General features: G+C 55.7%; 2 protein-coding genes across 2 annotated transcripts in view; one reads left to right on the top strand and one right to left on the bottom strand.

Moving 5' to 3' along the window:
- URB1 (URB1 ribosome biogenesis homolog) overlaps positions 1–639 on the top strand; it is a 71788-nt gene extending 71149 nt beyond the window's left edge. Inside the window, exon 39 of the mRNA XM_062206104.1 lies at positions 48–639. Coding sequence (XP_062062088.1) covers positions 48–244 — 197 coding nt within the window. The 3' untranslated portion in view covers positions 245–639. The remainder of the gene's footprint in view (positions 1–47) is intronic.
- Positions 640–3131: 2492 nt separating this feature from the next.
- MRAP (melanocortin 2 receptor accessory protein) lies at positions 3132–13328 on the bottom strand. The gene is made up of 3 exons (XM_062175422.1): positions 13100–13328; positions 5216–5315; positions 3132–3685 (listed from the first exon to the last, which is right to left on the bottom strand). Exons 1-3 carry the CDS (start codon positions 13203–13205, stop codon positions 3472–3474), a joined length of 420 nt encoding a protein of 139 aa, XP_062031406.1. The 5' UTR covers positions 13206–13328; the 3' UTR covers positions 3132–3471.
- Positions 13329–17859: the final 4531 nt, after the last annotated feature.

The following is a 17859-nucleotide window of genomic DNA, read 5'->3' on the forward strand; positions in this document are numbered from 1 at the left end:
TGGACGGGTGGCCTGTCCTGACCTCCTGGTTGTCCCCTCTTCCACAGGCTCTGCGGCCTTCCTGGTGTCCCTGTACGTCAAGGACCTGTGGCTGGGGGCCCCGCAGCCCGACACCCTCCGCGCCCACGTGCGCATGGTCTGTGAAGCCGCAGAGCGTGCCCCGGGCGCCGGCGAGGAAGCCATCGTGGCGCTCTGCATGGGCCTCGCCGCCTCTCGGCCCGGGCGCCAGGGTCAGCGGGACTGACAGGGAAGCCACGGCCACGGCGGCGGCAGGTGCGGCGCGGGGACTGAGTTCCCAGACAAGGCCAGGTGAGGGGGCTTCACCCGCCACGGCCCGGGGGCCCCGCCCTGCAGGTGACACCCGCTGAGGGGACGTGGGCCAAGCAGGCGGCATCACGGGCGTGAAGCTGCATTGCAGACACGTCGGGTGGGTTAGGAAGCACGGAGAGAGACGGCTTTCCTTCCGTGAGAAGCCAGAGCAGGTTCCGCGGGAGTTGTAGGAAAGCGAGCTCCTGCCGTCCCTACACGGAAGGATGACACCGAAGCCCTCCCGGCGCCGTGGCCCTGCAGGGGAGGGGCGCCACGGCTCAGAGGAGGTCTGCGTTTTCTCAGCTTTGGCTAATAAATGTCTATTTTTGTAAGGCGCTTGTGTTTGCCCTCAGAGGTGGTGGCGGGCACGTGCTGCCCCGCGGAGACCGGGGGTCGGGACGCGGCTTCATGGGCTCCTGCGTTGGTGTGGAGCTGAGGGTTCTCGACGGGCAGTCTGGTGTTTCCCGGATGGAGCTCTCGCCTCTCATGAGAAGCCTCCCGCACACCCGGTCACCAGGGCGAGGCTGTCTTATTTGCCCACTCGGCGCACGGAGCGGCAGGGTCCCGTCTGCCCTCCCCCACAAGTCGGGTCGCTGTGGTCCACTGTGGTCCCCTGGCGGCGCTCCCTGAGAATGCCCAGGGTTGGGACCTCGCCGCTGCGCTCAGCTGGATTCACGGTGCACGGTCCAGCCAAGGCCACGTCCCCTTCCGCTTCTCTACGGTTCCCTCCTCTGCACGTTTATTGAGGTTCCTTCCTTTGCTTACTAGCACCCCGACTTCCCTACGCAAAGGGGTGCTGGCTGGGAAGGCATGGCCAGGGGTGCCCTGGCAGCCCAGGCCTCTGGAGTTGGGAAGGGGCCGCGCGTGGGGTGGGCCTCCGTGGCTCTGTCAGCTGTCTCCTGGGGCCTGAGCTCCCAGGGACCGGGCAGGATTGGAGTCCCTGGCTGACTGGCTGATGCCCAGCCGACCTGGTGACGCCCAGCCCTCCCTGTTGTGAGCCCTGGGTGCGGAGAGGCTGCCAGGCCTTCGTCTACCCTTCCCTGAGTCTCCCTGTGCCAGCTAGCGGCTCGGCCCCTGCCCTCTGCCCCAGCAGTGAGCTGCCCGCCTGGAGCGTACCATCCACAGGGTCATAGGGGGTGGGAGCAAGTGCAGCAGGTGCCATGCTGGGTGGTGATGGGTACTGAGTGGCAGCTCCATGAAGTGCAGACAGGTTTCTAGCAGCTCGCCCCAGCTCTGCACCTCTGGAGCCCACCTGTCTCCCCTTCCCTCGTCTCCCTTCCAAACCCACCGCCCTGGTGTGCGGCTCACTTCCTGTCGGCCAGGCGAGGAAGAACAGTGACTGCGGGCAGCAGCCAGGCTAAGACCAAGCGCAGAACCGGGAACCCACAGCCTCCGTGTTCATGGGGTCTGCGCCGCACAGCCAGACCGAGCTTGGTTCAGAAACAGACTTTGTTTCATTGTCCCTAGGCAATGGCCGTAACCACTGCTCACGCAGCGTTTGCATCAGGTTAAATCTTCAAGTCTTCTAGACTTGACTGAAAGTCCTCGGGACTGTGTGCGGGTTCCATGCAGACACCACGGCGTTTCGTACAAGGGCCATGAGCATCCCTGGATTCTGGTAACTGAGGGGGCCATGGAACCCATCCCCGTGGCTACCAAGGGACAAGTGTATCTAAGATGCCACGGTCCGATCCGGGAACAGTTACTTTAGGAACAAAGCCCACCAACTGCCCCCTGAAAGCCAGGGTGCTGTGGTGTTCCGGGCCTCGTGTATGCCGCTCGCTGCCTTCCTCACTGTCAGGGTGGAGGGCTGAGACGTGGAACCTGAGACACTGACCCAGACGGGGCCTTTCCTGCCAGCTTCCCGGTGTTTGGTGCCAGCCTCGGAGGCTGATTATCCCTCTGGGGCATGGGCTCTGTCCTGAAAGGCTGTGAGGTTGGGACCAGCGCTGTGCTGCAGCGGGTTAAAGCCCCGGCAGGCAGTGCCGGCATCCCATATGGGTGCCAGTTCGAGTCCCGGCTGCTCCGCTTCCAATCCAGCTCTCCACTGTGGCCTGGGAAAGCAGTGGAAGATGGCCCAAGTGCTTGGGCCCCTGCACCCTCATGGGAGACCTGGAGGAAGCTCCTGGCTCCTGGCTTCAGATCAGCTCAGCTCTGGCCATTGCAGACATTTAGGGAATGAACCAGTGGATGGAAGGCTTCTCTCTCTCTCCCTACCCCTCTCTCTCTCATTCTACCTTCCTCTGTAACTCTTTCAAATAAATTTTTAAAAAAGAAAGTCTGTGAGGACAGTGCACAGTGTGACTCGGGTCCCCTGGCTGCAGCTGGGCTGGTGGTGTGGATGCTACTCCATCTTGATGGGCCATGGGCTCTGCAGGCCTCCCAGGTGTCCTAACAACACAGGCACAGCTGGGCCAGGTGAGCCCAGGGGCATGGGATGTTCCAGAAGAGGGTCAGCATTGTGGTTAAGCCACCACCTGCGACACTGGCATCCCATTGCACAGTGCCAGTTCGAGTCCTGGCTGCTCTGCTTCCGAACCAGCTCCCTGCTCATGCGGCTGTGGAGGCAGCAGAGGACGGCCCAGGTGCTTGGTCCCCTGCCACCCACGTGGGAGATCCAGATGGAGTCCTTGGCTCCTGGTCTCAGCCTGGCCCTGGCCAGCCCTGCCTGTTGTGGCCATTTGGGGAGTGAACCAGCAGATGGAAGATCTGTCTCTCACTCTGCCTTTCAAATAAATAAAGTAAATCCGAAAAAAATGTTCCGGAAGGAACAATGAAGTGGCATAATCGGAACTAAAAACACAAGGGTTTCTCATCTCCATGCGCATACATTTTATTTCCCTTCCCTTTCCTTTAAGTACCCTGAACCCGGTCAGTAACGCAGCAGAGTACACACTCTAAGTAAGACCAGTCACGTCCGGGGCATCTGCCCTACGCTGGAGGGGCCGTGTGCAAGCCTCAGCCAGCTGCTGTGCTGCGCTGCCTCGGCGAGCCCTGGGCCCCCCCGCGCTCTACTGCCTGTGAGTGGGCTGTAGAGACCTGGGTGTGGCCAGGCGGCTTGGGGGCCCCCAGCTCCCTGGGCCTAGGTGCCGATCACTGGCCTCGGTTCTACAGTGGCGAGGCTGTGTCTCCTGGGTGTGCTCGCGGCACCTGCTCCTGATGTCAGCTGATGCTGCGAGGTCCCCCGTGGATGAGCGTGGGGTGGGCTGTGGCAGCCGTAGGGGGCAAAGCTGGGGGGCCGTCACACGGCAGCCTCTGCTTGGCGCCAGCCCTGCCTCCGGGTTCCTTGACCCTGTCCTGGTGGGCCGGCCGGAGGCAGGAGGGGAGGGGGAGGCTGTGGCTCCACCGGCACGGGTGGCGGGGCTGAGGGCTGTTCCTGTGGACAGAGCAGAAGGGGAGGCGGCATCAGAGGAGACAGCTGGGCGCTCCCCTGGCTCCTGCCTGCATGGCCCAGGGAGTGGCAAGCCCCAGGGGAGGCCAGGCCAGAGCCGAGAGCTGCAGAGGAAGCAGAAGACAGGGAGCCGGGCTTTGGGCTTTCTCGGGAGCTGGGCCTCCGCCTCGCCCTCGAGGTCACTTCCTCCTCTAGCTGTTTGCTGTGGGGGCTGGGCAGGTTGGCCTTGTATCCAGCCATGTATCAGAACAGCGGTGGCATCCCATACCCCAAACCAACTCAGGCCTGGGGAGGGTGAACCAGCAGGTGGAGAATCTGTCTGTCTCTATCACTCTGCCGTTCAAATAGATAATAAGTCTGGAAAAAGTAAAACAACTCTAGCTCACAAGGGCTGTAGTGTCCACTGAACTTGGGCTTGGCAGGGACAGCCGCTGTGAGCCTGCTGGGGCCGAGAACATTCCCCCGAGTGGGGCTGGCTGACAACCTTCACAAACTGTCCCCGAGGTAACCGGAGCAGACCGGAAGGGAGTAGACCTGGTGGGTGGGTCGCTGCGGGTGGAGAGGCGGGCAGTGGAGAAGACCCCCGGAGGTGCCTGTAAATTTACGAGTTATCAGGGAGGGGCGCTACCCTCCGGTTCTCCGGGGCCCCTCATCTCCTCCCCGGCTTGCTTGGCTCTGCTGCCCAGCCGCCTGTGCCTCATCCTGGCTTCTGCTCCCCAAGGCTTCGGGTCTGTGATGGGCACGCTGGTCCACTGTGGCCTCCTGCTCTGTCTCGCCAGCTCCCAGGTGCAGAGCTGGCGGTCTCGCTGGCCCCAGCTCATCTCCAGGTCAGCTGCCCACCCCTGGTCCCATTCGCTATAGCGGGAGTCCTTTGGGCCGCAGCAGCCAATCCTCCAGCACCGGGAAGAACACGGCCCAAGCTGGGTCTGAATCACTTCTTGCAGCTCCCACGTTTTTCCTCCGGTGCAACCACAGCCGTGGCAGCAGCCCCTGAGAGAGTGGCCGGACGTACCCAGGCTAGGGGCCCGTTCTCCGGGGGAGCCAGGTGGCGTGACTTCAGCCACACGTGGGGTCAGTGTTGGCTTTGTTCTTTTTTACGGCTTCATTGAGAGAGATCTTTGCAGGGGGTGGAGCTGAATTGCACGGTTCCAAGCGTACAATTCAGTCCTCTGTGCAGCCATAATCAACATTTTCACCATTACCCCCCACCTCCCAAAGAGCAGCCACTCCCCCCCCCCCCCCCCAGCCCTGGGCATCCAGTAACCCACTTCCTGTTCCCATAGAAGATCCACCCCGTCTGGATTTCACGTGCAGTGAAGTTGCACTAAGTGGCGGAGATACTTGGAGAACTGTGCAGTCTGCCACGGAGTGAGTGAGCCGCCATCATGTGCACGTGACTGTAAGGGGAGCCACGTGGTCTGCGGTCCACGGTCCCCGGCTCCTTCCCCTGAATCCTCCCTTTCTGGGGCCGACCGCACCCCCACTGCGGAGCTGTCCCCGGCCCCTCTTACTCACCTCCCGTGCGGGGGACCCGACCAGGACATGAGGAGCAGGATGAGGAAGAGCAGCACCACAAAGGCGGCCAGGCTCACCCAAAAGGCGATGACGATGGAGTCTGCGGGGGGAACAGAAATGGCTCAGTGCGGGTTTGAGGCCAGAGTGCCCGAGTGTAGCCCTCCTCGCCCCTCCCAGCCTCTCTTGCCATTAGCACTGGGAGGGGATCCCCACGACAGTGACCTGGGGAAGGGACCCGCCAGCCACCGGGTCTGTGTGGGTGACCAGTGCAGGCAGACGCATGGCGCCCTGGTCTGTGTTCAGGGCTGCACCTGCTGCAGGTTGGCAGAAGAAAGGCCATGAGCAGCGCAGGGCAGTAAGACAGACGGGCACACGCACGCACGCCAGGTCCTGGAGTGGAGGCGGTGTTGACCCTGACCCGAGCAGCCTGGGAGACCCCAGGGGTTGGAGACCTGGAGGAGGGTGTGCCCTGAGCCCCCAGGCTGCCCTGGAGGCGATCGGGTGCCTGGCTCAGCAGACAACCCAGGAAGGAGCTGCCCTCTCTTTTCCGGGGGACGGCTCACCTTGCGGCTGGGGCAAGAAGGAATGCACACCTTTTTTGCAGCCAGCACTCTTTGCTGTGTGTGTGGCCCAAGGCAGGGGGGAAACCACAAAACCCTCTTGGCCTCTTAGGGACCCCAAGTGGACCCTGGCTGGCCTGGCAAGGGCCAGCTGTTAGGGAACTGTCGTGGTATAGCTCGTGTTCCTGGGCGGGTGTCCGGGTGGGCCCAGGGCATGAGGCTCCTACTTAGAGAGGCTGTGAGAATCTTTGTGCAGACCATATGGCTGACCTGAGCCTAGACAACTTGTGTCGAAAGCCAAAGAGGACACGAAGGACCGTACCCCACTGAGTGTTTGTGGAGGTGGGGCCACGGGTGGGGGTGGTGGGTGGCGACTGTGCTCCAGAAAAAGGAGTAAAGGAGTCAGCTTCTGTGACCCCAGACAGGCGAGGGAGAAACTGAGGTCCTGGAAGAGCCCAGCTGGGACCCCGCAGTGAATCTCGAAAACAGAGCGTCAGGCAAAGGCGAGCATTTGTCAGAGGAATCACCGCACCCACCACACCACTGAAAGTGGCCAAGAGGAGGCCGGCGCTGTGGCACAGAGGGTGAAGCCGCCACCTGTGGTGCCTGCATCTCATATGGGCGCCGGTTCGAGTCCCGGCTGCTCCACTTCTGATCCAGCTCCCTGCTAGTGCGCTGGGGAAGGCGGTGAAAGATGGTCCAAGTGCTTGGGCCCCTGTACCCACGTGGGAGACCTGGAGGAAGCTCCTGGCTCCTGGCTCCTGGCTCCGACCTGGCTCAGCCCTGGCCATTGCAGCCATCTGGGGAGTGAGCAGATGGGAGATTCTCTCTCTCTCTCTCTCTCTCTCCCTCTTTCTCTCTGTAACTCTGACCTTCAAATAAATGAATAAGCATTAAAACAAATAAAAAGGCAGCAAAGAGCCCCAGCCTGGCTCGCACATCATCATCTCCTCTCCATCCCTGAGCCGAGAAACTGATGGTGGCACCCTGGGCGTGACACTGTATCGGTACCCTGGGCTCCAGGAAACAGGAAGTGAGGTTGTCTGTCCTAAGCTCTAGGACCTTTGCACGAAGCCCCCAACTTTGTGGCTGCTGTGCCCACCCGGAGTCCCCGTTTAGTCTCCGGGCCGTCACAGTATCAGAGTGCGCGTGCTCCTGGGATGCGGGGGTGGGCTCTCACCCTGGGAGGGATTTCAGGTTTGTACAGTCGCACACTCTTCCTCCTCCAGAGTGCGGTGCTGGATTTGAGATCTGCAGCACCCCCACGGTCCTCCCAGGGGCTCTGGGCAAACACTGAGCAGCTCCGGGTCCCCCTTCTCCAGCCCAGAGCAGGAAATGTGAGGCCACCATTCCCGGAACACGGTGTCCTCAGAGAAGCGAGATTTCAGCTCGCTGGGTGGCCGCTCGCCCTGCCCTGCGCTGCGCCAGGAACTTTGTTCTCATCGTGTTTTTGGGAGAGGCAGCCAAGGAAATCGCATTCCTTTTGTCTCCGTCCTGAAGCTTCACCCAGATAGATGCTCAGAGAGAACACTTTGTTCCAGGGGCAAAGAACCGCCACTCCCCAGTGTTGGAAGAGTCGCAACACCCACGGGCCTGTTTTCACAACACTGGGGGTGGGGGCTGGGGTGACACCAGGCTGGTCCCCTTATGGAGAATATCCCCCCCACTTGCCTCCCCTTCTCTGCCTTGTCCTCCCCTCCCCTCTCCCTTCCCCCACCTCCCTCTCTCCCTTCCCACTCCCGGCTGGGCTGCACCTTGATGGATCAGGGAGGAGCAGACACCAACTAAGGTGAACATTCTGGAAGGCATGGCTGGGGCTTCACCTCACATTAGGGGATTTCTCATCCTAACTTGGGAGTCAGCAAACTAACCCAACTCTCTGCTCGCAAGAGGGCACTTCAAAAAAGTTTATGGAGGGGCTGGCACTGTGGCATAGCGGGTAATGCCGCTGCCTGCAGTGTGGGCATCCCATATGGGCACCGGTTCTAGTCCCGGCTGCTCCTCTTCCTATCCAGCTCTCTGCTATGGCCTGAGAAAGCAGTAGAAGATGGCCCAGTTCTTGGGCCCCTGTACCCATGTTGGGGACCTGGAGGAAGCTCCTGGCTGCTGGCTTTGGATCGGCACAACTCCAGCCGTTGCAGCCAATTGGGGAGTGAACCTGCAAATGCGCTCTCTCTCTCTCTCTCTCGCTCTCTCTCTCTCTCTCTCCCTGTTTCTGCCTCTGCCTCTCTGTAATTCAGCCTTTCAAGTAAATAAATAAATCTTTTTTTAAAAAAAAAAAAGTTCACGGAAACTGGGATTACCCACGTTTATTTTGGTGCAAAAGCTTTTTGAAATCCGTGCGCAGTTTCTGCTGTGTGTTTGTGCTAAGTGCTTCCCTTAAATTTTGAAAAGTGCCCTCCCGGGAGCCACTTCAGTGTTGTTGAGTGAAAACTGCTGAAACGCACGGTGAGCGCTCCTCCACACACTTTCACAGGGTGGCCCAGGAGCCTAGAAGGTCAAGGTCAAGATCTGTCCCTTTTTGGGGACTGATCACACACACACTATCGAGAGCCCGAGCACTGAGGCAGGCGGCTCAGCCGTCTCCTAGCAGTGCGATCTTGGACAAGGTGGGATTTTACATTGGTTCGCCTGTCTGCAAAAGGGGGAGAATGGCACCTGTTGCAGAGGGTGTTGGGAGGACGGCAGAACCCATGTATCTAAAACCCATGGCAGTGCCTTGTTCAATGGCTGTGAAATGATTCCTGCAGAACTCCAGTCCTTATTTCTGGCTTTGTGGCCAGTCATATGACTGCATCCTGCAGGCTCACGAACACGTACGACGTGAACAAAGCGACTGTGGCGTCCCAGCTGGCTGCCCATCCTGGTGTGCTCTCGCTTGTGTTCCCACAGCTATGAGCCTTTGTTTTCCACTGGGAAGGGGCTGCCTGTGATAAAGGTCACATTTCCCAGACTCCTGTGCAGCCAGACGGGACCAGGTGACAGGGTTCTGGCCAATGAGATGTGAGCGCAGGCTTCCAGGGCAGCTGCTGGAAGACCATGGACAGAGATGGCTAGACCTCAGGACGCGGGCCCTCTCCTAGTCCATTACTGCCTGGAACACAGCCGTGATGGCCCAAGCCACAGTGGAAGAAGAGGATGCGGGATGGGGGTGCAGGGTGGGCCCCTGAGGACTCCGTGAGCCCCACTGACTACCCCAGCCCTGCAGACTTTTCCTTGAGACAGAAATCAGCTCCTGTTGCATCTGCTACTCTGTCTGCGGCATCACTTGTCTTTAACCAAGTCAGGAATGAACCTGACCTTCTCAATGCGCACACTGGAGCTTGAAGACCCGAGTGAAGACTGGCCTCCGAAACACGGGTACTCGCCATCCAGTCTTAAGTTCCCTAAAGCACATCTGTTGTCCAGACATTGACAGAGTTCCTCTTCACCTCTGAGGACGAATTGGTCAACACACATGCACACAAACACATGCAAGCACATACATACACACATGATACACACATATACACATACATACACACACATGCCCACACATTTTTGCTGTGTTATGAGATCATATTTCATTTTTGACACCCGGATGATACCAGTCAGCTTCATTGCTGGTTTGGGGGCAGGTGCTGTAGTAGTGGATGAAGCCGCTGCTGTGACGCCAGCATCCCCTACCAGAGTGCTGTTTCAAGTCCCGATTATTCTGCTTCCAATCCAGCCCTCTGCTGAAGCACCTGGGAAGGCGGTGGAAAATGACCCAAGTATTTGGGCCCCTGCCATCCACGTGGGAGATCCCGATGGAGTTACAGGATCCTAGCTTCTGCCTGGGCCAGCATTGGCTATTGCAACCATTTGGGGAGTGAACCAGCAAATGGATGATTTCTCGTTCTCTGTCTCTCTCTCCTTCTCTCTCTCTCTCTCACTCTGTCTTTTGAATAAATAAATCTTTATAAACAAAAATACAAAAAAAACCCAGGGCCAGTGCTGTGGTGTAGTGGGTAAAGCCGCCGCCTGCAGCACCGGCATCCCATATGGGTACCACTTCCCATCCAGCTCTCTGCTATGACCTGGGAAAGCAGTGGGAGATGGCCTAAGTCCCTGGGCCCCTGCACCCATGTGGGAGGCCTGGAGGAAGCTCCTGGTTCCTGGCTTCGGATCAGCACAGCTCTGGCCATCATGGCCATCTGGGGAGTGAACCAGCAGATGGAAGACCTCTCTCTCTCAGTAACTCTGCCTTTCAAACAAATAAATAAATCTTTTTGAAAAATATCTACTCGCTGTTGCTGTTTTCCTTGCTGATTGATGGGTCCTATTAAATGATGGCACAAGGAAGGGGTTTCCATTTCTAGGACGATTGTCCTGGCACCCTCTTTGCCCTTCCTTGCGTTCACGAGGTTCCTACCTACCTCTTGCTGTTCCAGCCACCCTGACACACCCTCAAGGCTTGGTCTGCCACCCGCTCCCAGGTAGTTTGGGGAGGCCTCTCCACCCAGCACCCTCCTCAACTCTGCAGTCCTGCCATGGGCCCAGCTCTCCCTGGCCACCCCTCCAGTTCTTGAGTCTGGCTAGCCTCAGATGTGGATCTGAGTGGAGCTTCGGGGTCAGGCCCAGCGGGCTGGCTAGGGAGTCCACACGCCTTGTGTCTCCACGGCTGCTTCCTCCCGGCTGCCCCCCCCCCCACACACACACACACAAAGCCAGCTTTCTGTCCATTTCCTTGACAATGACCTCATCCATGTGGTGCGATCTTTGTCTGGCCCTGAACTTCTCCTCTAGAGAAAACCATAACTGAGTCCAGAGAGACGTGAAGACAGGGCCCTCGGGGATGCAAACAGGAAGAAAAAAGGCTTGAAAGAGCAGCTCTGTGCAAGTGTCATGGACCCTGGGTGTTCAGAGACTTGGGTAAAGTGGAATCCACTACCCTCCAGAGTCAATCTGGAATGAATCTCCTAAAGAACTATAGTCTTTTTTTTTTTTTAAATAGATTTATTTATTTATTTGAAAGACAGATACAAAGAGAGAGAGGAGAAAGAGAAGACTTTCACTCCCCAAATGGCCTCAATGGCAGGGGCTGGGCCAGGCTGGAGCCAGGAGCCTCATCCGGGTCTCCCACGTGGGTACAGGAGCCCAAGCACTTGGGCCATCTTCTGCAGCTTCCCAAGCACATGAGCAGAGAGCTGGATCAGAAGTGGAGCAGCTGGGACTTGAACCAGCACCCATATGGGATGCCGGCACTGCAGGTGGATGCTTAACCTTCTACTCCACAGAGCCAGCCCCAGAACTAGGATACTTTTGAAGCAAAAAAAAAGTTTTTCAGGCCAGTGCTGCGGCTCACTAGGCTAATCCTCCACCTGTGGCACTGGCACCCTGGGTTCTAGTCCCGGTCGGGGTGCCGGATTCTGTCCCAGTTGCTCCTCTTCCAGTCCAGCTCTCTGCTGTGACCCAAGTCCTTGGGCCCTGCACCCGCATGGGAGACCAGGAGAAGCACCTGGCTCCTGGCTTCAGATCAGCACTGTGCGCTGGCCACAGCGCACCAGCCGCAGTGGCCATTGAGGGGTGAACCAACGGCAAAGGAAGATCTTTTTCTCTCGCTCTCCACTGTCCACTCTGCCTGTCAAAAAAAAAAAAATTTTTTTTTTCAGGCAGATCTCTTAATAGAGTTGAATTTGTTGGCATCTCCAGTGAGTGGGACGAGTTTCTTCAAATTGTAGATTTTCTTTTCTTTTTTTTTTTTTTTTTTTTTTGACAGGCAGAGTGGACAGTGAGAGAGAGAGAGACGGAGAGAAAGGTTATCCTTTGCCATTGGTTCACCCTCCAATGGCCGCCACGGCCGGCGCACCGCGCTGATCTGAAGGCAGGAGCCAGGTGCTTCTCCTGGTCTCCCATGGGGTGCAGGGCCCAAGCACTTGGGCCATCCTCCACTGCCTTCCCGAGCCACAGCAGAGAGCTGGCCTGGAAGAGGGGCAACCAGGACAGGATCGGTGCCCCGACCGGGACTAGAACCCGGTGTGCCGGCGCCGCAAGGCAGAGGATCAGCCTAGTGAGCCACGGCGCCGGCCCAAATTGTAGATTTTCTGTGGTCTGCACGCCAACCTGGGAGTTATTTTGTCTATACCCTGAGACGTGCAACTTGAACAACTGCTATTAAGGTCCAAATAGCTGAGTGATCAGTACCAGGGCCTGGCGCTCACCCTCTCCCTGATGGCACTTTCCTTACTGAGAGTCGTGGCTTGGGGACTGGGGAAGGGTTCCCAATTTCCCCTCATTTCTGTGCTCCGTGGGCTGTAGTCTCCTAGCTCTGATGCATGAGCAAGAAACAACATCTTTTCCTTGAAATTCTTCATGTCCATTCTTTATTGATTTATTAGAGAAGGAGAGAGGGGAGAGGTCTAAGCTAGGAAGCTGGCCTGCAGGTCTTCCACGTGGGTGGCAGGAACCCAGTTAGTGTGGCAGTCTTGGCGGCTTCACTTCTGATCCAGCTCTCTGCTGTGGCCTGGGAAAGCAGTGGAAGATGGGCCAAGCCCTTGGGCAGCTGCACCCACATGGGAGACCAGGAAGAAGCTCCTGGCTCCTGACTTCAGATCAGCCCAGCTCCAGCTGTTGTGGCCGTTTGGGGAATGAACCAGCAGATGGAAGATCTCTCTCTCTCTCTCTCTCTCTCTCTCTCTCTCTCTCTCCCTCTGCCTCTTTGTAGCTCTGCCTTTCAAATAAATAAATCTTTAAAAACAAACAAACAAACAAACAAACAAAAACCTTGTTTTGTACCTTTGTCAAGCCAATGGGTAAAAATGGTATACTCCTGTAGTTTTAATGATCTGTGATGACTATAAAATTTACTGCATATGGGGGAAATGGTCATTTTTTCATTCAATTATTGTTTATGGCCATGATCTATATTCTCACTAAGGTAGGATCTTTCTGCTTTTCACTCGTTAAACTTCTTATTGGGCAGAGCCTTAAGCCTTTTTACTGTAATGTAAATTTAAAATATGTTATATCAAAAGCTAAAAAAAAGGCAGAGAGAAAGGGAGAAAGAATAGGAAATAGCATTTTGTTCTCAGAATTGTATCAACAAAGCACACTGAATCTGTTAAAAACTAGTTAAAGATGAAAATAACAGTTTAAAAAGTATCTTGGGAAACAAAACCTGCCTTGAAAGAGCATTCCAAAGCGTCTTAGCTTCTCAGCAGGGCGACTGCGGGCTCCTGACTGAAGATACCGGCGGAGCCAGCTTCCCCCCCAGCCCCGCTCATTCTATCTGTGTGTTCCCTGGCCTGGTGGCGTCATCCAGAGCTAAGAGGGGAACGGGGAGAGAGCAGGGAGCCTGACTTACGCTTGTTGGCCTTCAGCTTCTTCTCATCCACGGGGATGAGGTCCAGGTAGTCCAGGTAGTATTCGTAGCTGTAGTACGGGGTGGAGCTGTTGGTTCTGTTGGCCATGTCCACAGCACCGGGAAGCCCGCGCCCACCCGGCCACCAGCTCGCATCAGGAGCCGGGCCGAGCCCCCGGGAGGAGATTGCCTAAGGGGCACGTGGAGGACTCAGCCAAGTGTGTCTGTGGGTCTCCAGGCACAAGACCCGCCCACTTATCGGAGGCCCCAGGCTGGAACAAAGGTCAGGGGCCGGAGCCTGACATCCCCGGTGCAGGGGAGGGAGTGGGGCCGCCCGTCTGATCCTGCCCCTTCTTGATTCAACTCCAAAACAAACAGAGCTGGAGAGGCAGGACAGCAGGCTTCAGGCTCAGCTCTCCGCTGCCTCTCTGCGCTGCCTCTCTGCGTAAGAGACCTGGGCAGGCAGGCAGATGCTGGGACAGAGAGAGAGAGACAGAGAGGACCCAGTGGACAGGACAGTCACTGCCTTCAATACATGGAAAGTGAACAAATCCAAAATGAAAACCCAGCCGTGCCCTTGACTTACACTGAGGTAATTCTCCATGCTGTTAAGCAACCAGCAAGTCACCGGCTTAGGGTCAGCATCTGAGGGCAGAACTTGAGTGACGTTGACCCTGAATTTGAAACCTCTCCATGCACGCATGGCCAAGCAGCTCCCTGTCCCAACTGGGTATACAGCTCAGCTTTCGTCGAAGTCCCCCCACCCCCACCCTAACAGTCAACGAGTCAGATGAATGGGGTTGTTGATCTGGGCCCAGGTCCCTCCTGGACTGGGAGCTTGGGACACGGGACTCTGGGGCCCGCTCAGCCCTCTGCTGCTCCTGAGTGATGAGGATTCCTCTGGTTTCCGCAGGGCCTGATTCCCAGTCATGCAGTCACTCTCGGGGAGCCTCAGACGTGAGCAAATGGAACATACGAGAAGTCTGGAATCGGCAGAGCTAAACGTGAGAGGGGCCCCAGAGCTCAGCCTTTGGGAATAGGAAGTCAAAATGTGCAGATTTTATGGAGTCTTTCCCTCCAGTATCCCGACTTTCTCGTGTTCCTGCTCAGGTCTACACTGCAAGAATAAAACTGGGAGCTGACTGTATAGACAATGTATTTGCTGGCTTAGATCAGGCCTGCTGTGCCTGAGCCATGCCCAGGGGTGCTCTGAGGGGGCTCAGTTGATCAGCTGGGGAGGAATGAGCTCGTGGGCCCCAAAGGGAGGAGGTGAAAGGTACCCTGGAAAAGCAGAAGGGGCCGGTGACGTTGCACAGTAGGTTAATCCTCCGCCTGCGGCACCGGCATCCCATATGGGCACTGGTTCTAGTTCCGGCTGCTCCTCTTCTGATCCAGCTCTCTGCTATGGTCTGAGAAAGCAGTGGAAGATGGCCCAAGTCCTCGGGCCCCTGCCCCCATGTGGGAGATCCAGAAGAAGCTCCTGGCTCCTGGCTTCGGATCAGCTCAGCTCTGGCTGTTGCAGCCATTTGGGAAATGAACCAGCGGATTGAAGACCTTTCTCTGTGTCTCTCCCTCTCACTGTCTGTAACTCTACCTCTCGAATAAATAAATTAAAAAATAAGAACAACAACAACAAAAAAGAAAAGCAGCAGCAAATTCCTTTACCTTTAGACACCCACCCTTCTGACATCACAGGTGTGGATTTTTTTTCCCCACCAAGCAATTTCCACTTCTCAGAAGACACTGATGGGGTGTGCTCCAATTTAAATCAATTCTGACGTTGACTGGCTGGAATTGTGTGTGTGTGTGTTTAAGATTTATTTATTTATTCAAGAGACAGAGTTACAGACAGAGAGGGAGAGAGTCAGAGAGTCTTCCATCTGCTGGTTCACTCACCAAAATGGCTGTAACAGGGGAGCTGGGCCAATCCGAAGCCAGGAGTCAGGAGCTTCTTCCAGGTCTCCCTCGCTGGTACAGGGGCCCAAGTACTTGGGCTACCTTCCACTGCTTCCCCAGGCCATTAGCAAGGAGCTGGATCAGAAGTGGAGCAGCCAGGACTCAAACCCACACCCAGCTGGGATGCCGGCACTGCAGGTGGAGGCCTAATCTACTACACCACAGCGCCGACCCCAACTGCCTGGAATTGTCACAGACCGCACAGGTTGAGTGCTGAGTCCCGCGAGATTGTGCCCCACTTCAGAGTCAATCACAAGTCCCACATGGTCACCTATACCCCTGATAAACCGGATATAAGTAGGGGATTCTCATGACCCTATCCACAGGTCATGAGATGATGATTTGCTAGAATGGCTCATAGAACCACAAATGGCTTACTTCCTAGTTAGGGGCGTATCAGGCGCAATGTCACAAAAGGACACCGCCACCTCTGGCACACACCTGAGCACTCCCGTAGGGTGCGCTACACCTGCCTGTCAGGTGTACCTCATTGAGGGGCAGAAGCGTGTAGGGGTCAGAGTGTGGATTCTGCAGCCTGATTGCCACTTCAAATCCTGCCTCTACCTCTTCTTAGCGACGTGGCTCGTGTCAAGCGCCTTAACCTCTCTGGGCTTGCTTTCCTCATCTGGGAAGCGGACCGACTGCAGCAAGTGTCTCTCGGGGAGTTGGGAAGTTTAAACGAGAACCTGCTGGCACGGCACTTCAGGCAGCGCCCCGTCCATAGCAGGCACTCACCAGCATGCACCATTATTGCTGCGCCAACAAACGTGGCCTTTCCTCCCACCCGCCCACCCCTCTTCTCCCACTCCTCATCCTCTTTCTCATCCAACTTTGCTTCTCTCTCTGCTTTCTCCTTGTACAATGCCAGCCTTGTGTGCAAATGAACTCCTTGCTTCTTGTCTTCATGTTCTCCAGTAACATGGCCACCCTTTTTGGGGACTCTCTGTCAGGTGGAGAGTCAGATACAGGTGACTGGGGAGGGCCCACAAACCCATCATCCAGGGGTGGGACAGGGGCCCGCCTAAGATGCTCACTTTGGGTTCACCTTGTGCTGAAAGTATTCTGATAAAGTGGCAACTCAGCCAAACCAGCCAAGTCTAGTTTATGGCACACGCTCAGTGAGACCCGGTTGACATTGGAGTGACCCTGCTTCATAATATGATCATTATACTATGATCAGCATTGTGGTTTCGTACCTCCCCTGCCCCTGCCATGGTATGCATTCCCAATGCATGCTGGGAAACCACACGTGCAGAGAGCTCCAGGCATACAGTTCCCAGATGTCAATCAAAAATGTCCATCACGAGCATCATGGCCAAATTACCAGTCATCATCCCTCACACTTCAGGAATAAAGTCCTAATCCAGGAAAAAAGAGGGCCATGTGCTCTCTACTGGCCCTGTTTGGACTGTACTGTAATAAACTTGTGCTTTACCGTCCCTTCTTTTGTGTGTCTGAACTATAACTGATTACTCAGCTGGCAAGAAGGATTCAAGGCAAGCCAGCTGCCCTGGTTGACATCTGTAATAAAATGCTTTCTCCAATCTGCGGCTACCATCACCATCTCTCACCCTCTGTGTTTTCATGTCGCACACACACACACTCAGGTTCTTTTCCAGAGAGTTAATGTCTCGTTCAAGCCAGCCAATTAGAGACCAAGTCCAAATTGGCAGCAGGGTCTCCCAACTCCCAGTTGGATGAGCTGCCCTTGGCATCATGCATACTTCAGCAGGAAATGAACCAGCTAAGACATGACCTCTGTAAACCATTTTTTGTTGGACACAGAGGTGTACGGTTATAGCAAGAGAGAAGAAACAAGGACTCCTCCATTAGGAATTGAAGGTCAAATGAGTTGATCCAGGACAGCAACAGCAGAGAAATGTGACCCAAGAGAGGTTCCATTTCAAGGTCAAGTGAGACCTTGCTAATAAAAAGATTAAGACATTGGATCTCTGACTTCAAAAGATTTATTAGACACTAAAGCTCACCCTTAGGCTGGGTCGTACAGGTTTTCATATTTTTAGGCAACTCAGTATCTATCTGTCCAATTGACTATAATTTTTTTTCTTCTTATTCAATGCTTAGAAGGCTGGAGTTGAGAGATGTTATGTAAAAATGATCAGAGGCTATTTTTTTGAACAAGGCTCCAACAGAGCAGTTTTGAACGGGCTCCAACAGAACAGACTAAAAATCAAAAGTATGCCACTCGTGCCATGGTTCCACTTCACCCAAGTGAAACTGAGCTGTTCTCTGTTCTGCGAAACCAGACTCACAGGCGAAAACTCTGGAAGAACCAATGTTCTCTTTGTTCTTTGCTTCTGCTTTCTTTGGCCCTTCTCTGTCTATAAAACCAACCCCTTCTGCTCGACTCATGGGAACAGGAACTCTATTTCATAGAACGGGGTGCTATCTGATTCTAGAATTGCAAATCAAGCCAAATTAAGATCTTTAATAAGATAAAATTGTTGCAATCTTGTCTTTTGGAGGAGGAGTTGGAAACTGGTAGCTGAGTAGATGGAGGATACTGAGTCCCGTGGGAGAGCTCGCTCCTTGCTCTGCCATCCCAGAACCTCCCCTCCTCAGCTTGTTCCTGAGTTCCCAGAGGCCGAGAAACCTTCCCAATCCTGCCGGGCCTCAGCACTCGCCCCACCTCTCAACTCCAACCACTTGTATTGGTCATCATTCCCACCCCTTGAAAATTATTTTTAGTTTTAAAATTATGTGTTTATTTCAGAGGCATGGGGACAGAAATTGGAGGGAGAGAGAGAGAGAGAGAGAGAGAGAGAGAGAGAGAGAGAGATGCTCTC

Source organism: Lepus europaeus, chromosome 2 (genome assembly GCF_033115175.1).
Source record: "Lepus europaeus isolate LE1 chromosome 2, mLepTim1.pri, whole genome shotgun sequence".
Classification (NCBI taxonomy): Eukaryota; Metazoa; Chordata; class Mammalia; order Lagomorpha; family Leporidae; genus Lepus; species Lepus europaeus.

Coding starts and splice junctions, on each gene's coding strand:
- MRAP (XM_062175422.1), bottom strand. CDS start 13,205: ATGGCCAACAGAACCAACAGCTCCACCCCGTACTACAGCTACGAATAC. Junction 5,316..13,099: donor GAAGCTGAAGGCCAACAAGC/GTAAGTCAGGCT, acceptor TTCCCCCCGCAG/ACTCCATCGTCATCGCCTTT. Junction 3,686..5,215: donor TCGGGTCCCCCGCACGGGAG/GTGAGTAAGAGG, acceptor CTCTGTCCACAG/GAACAGCCCTCAGCCCCGCC.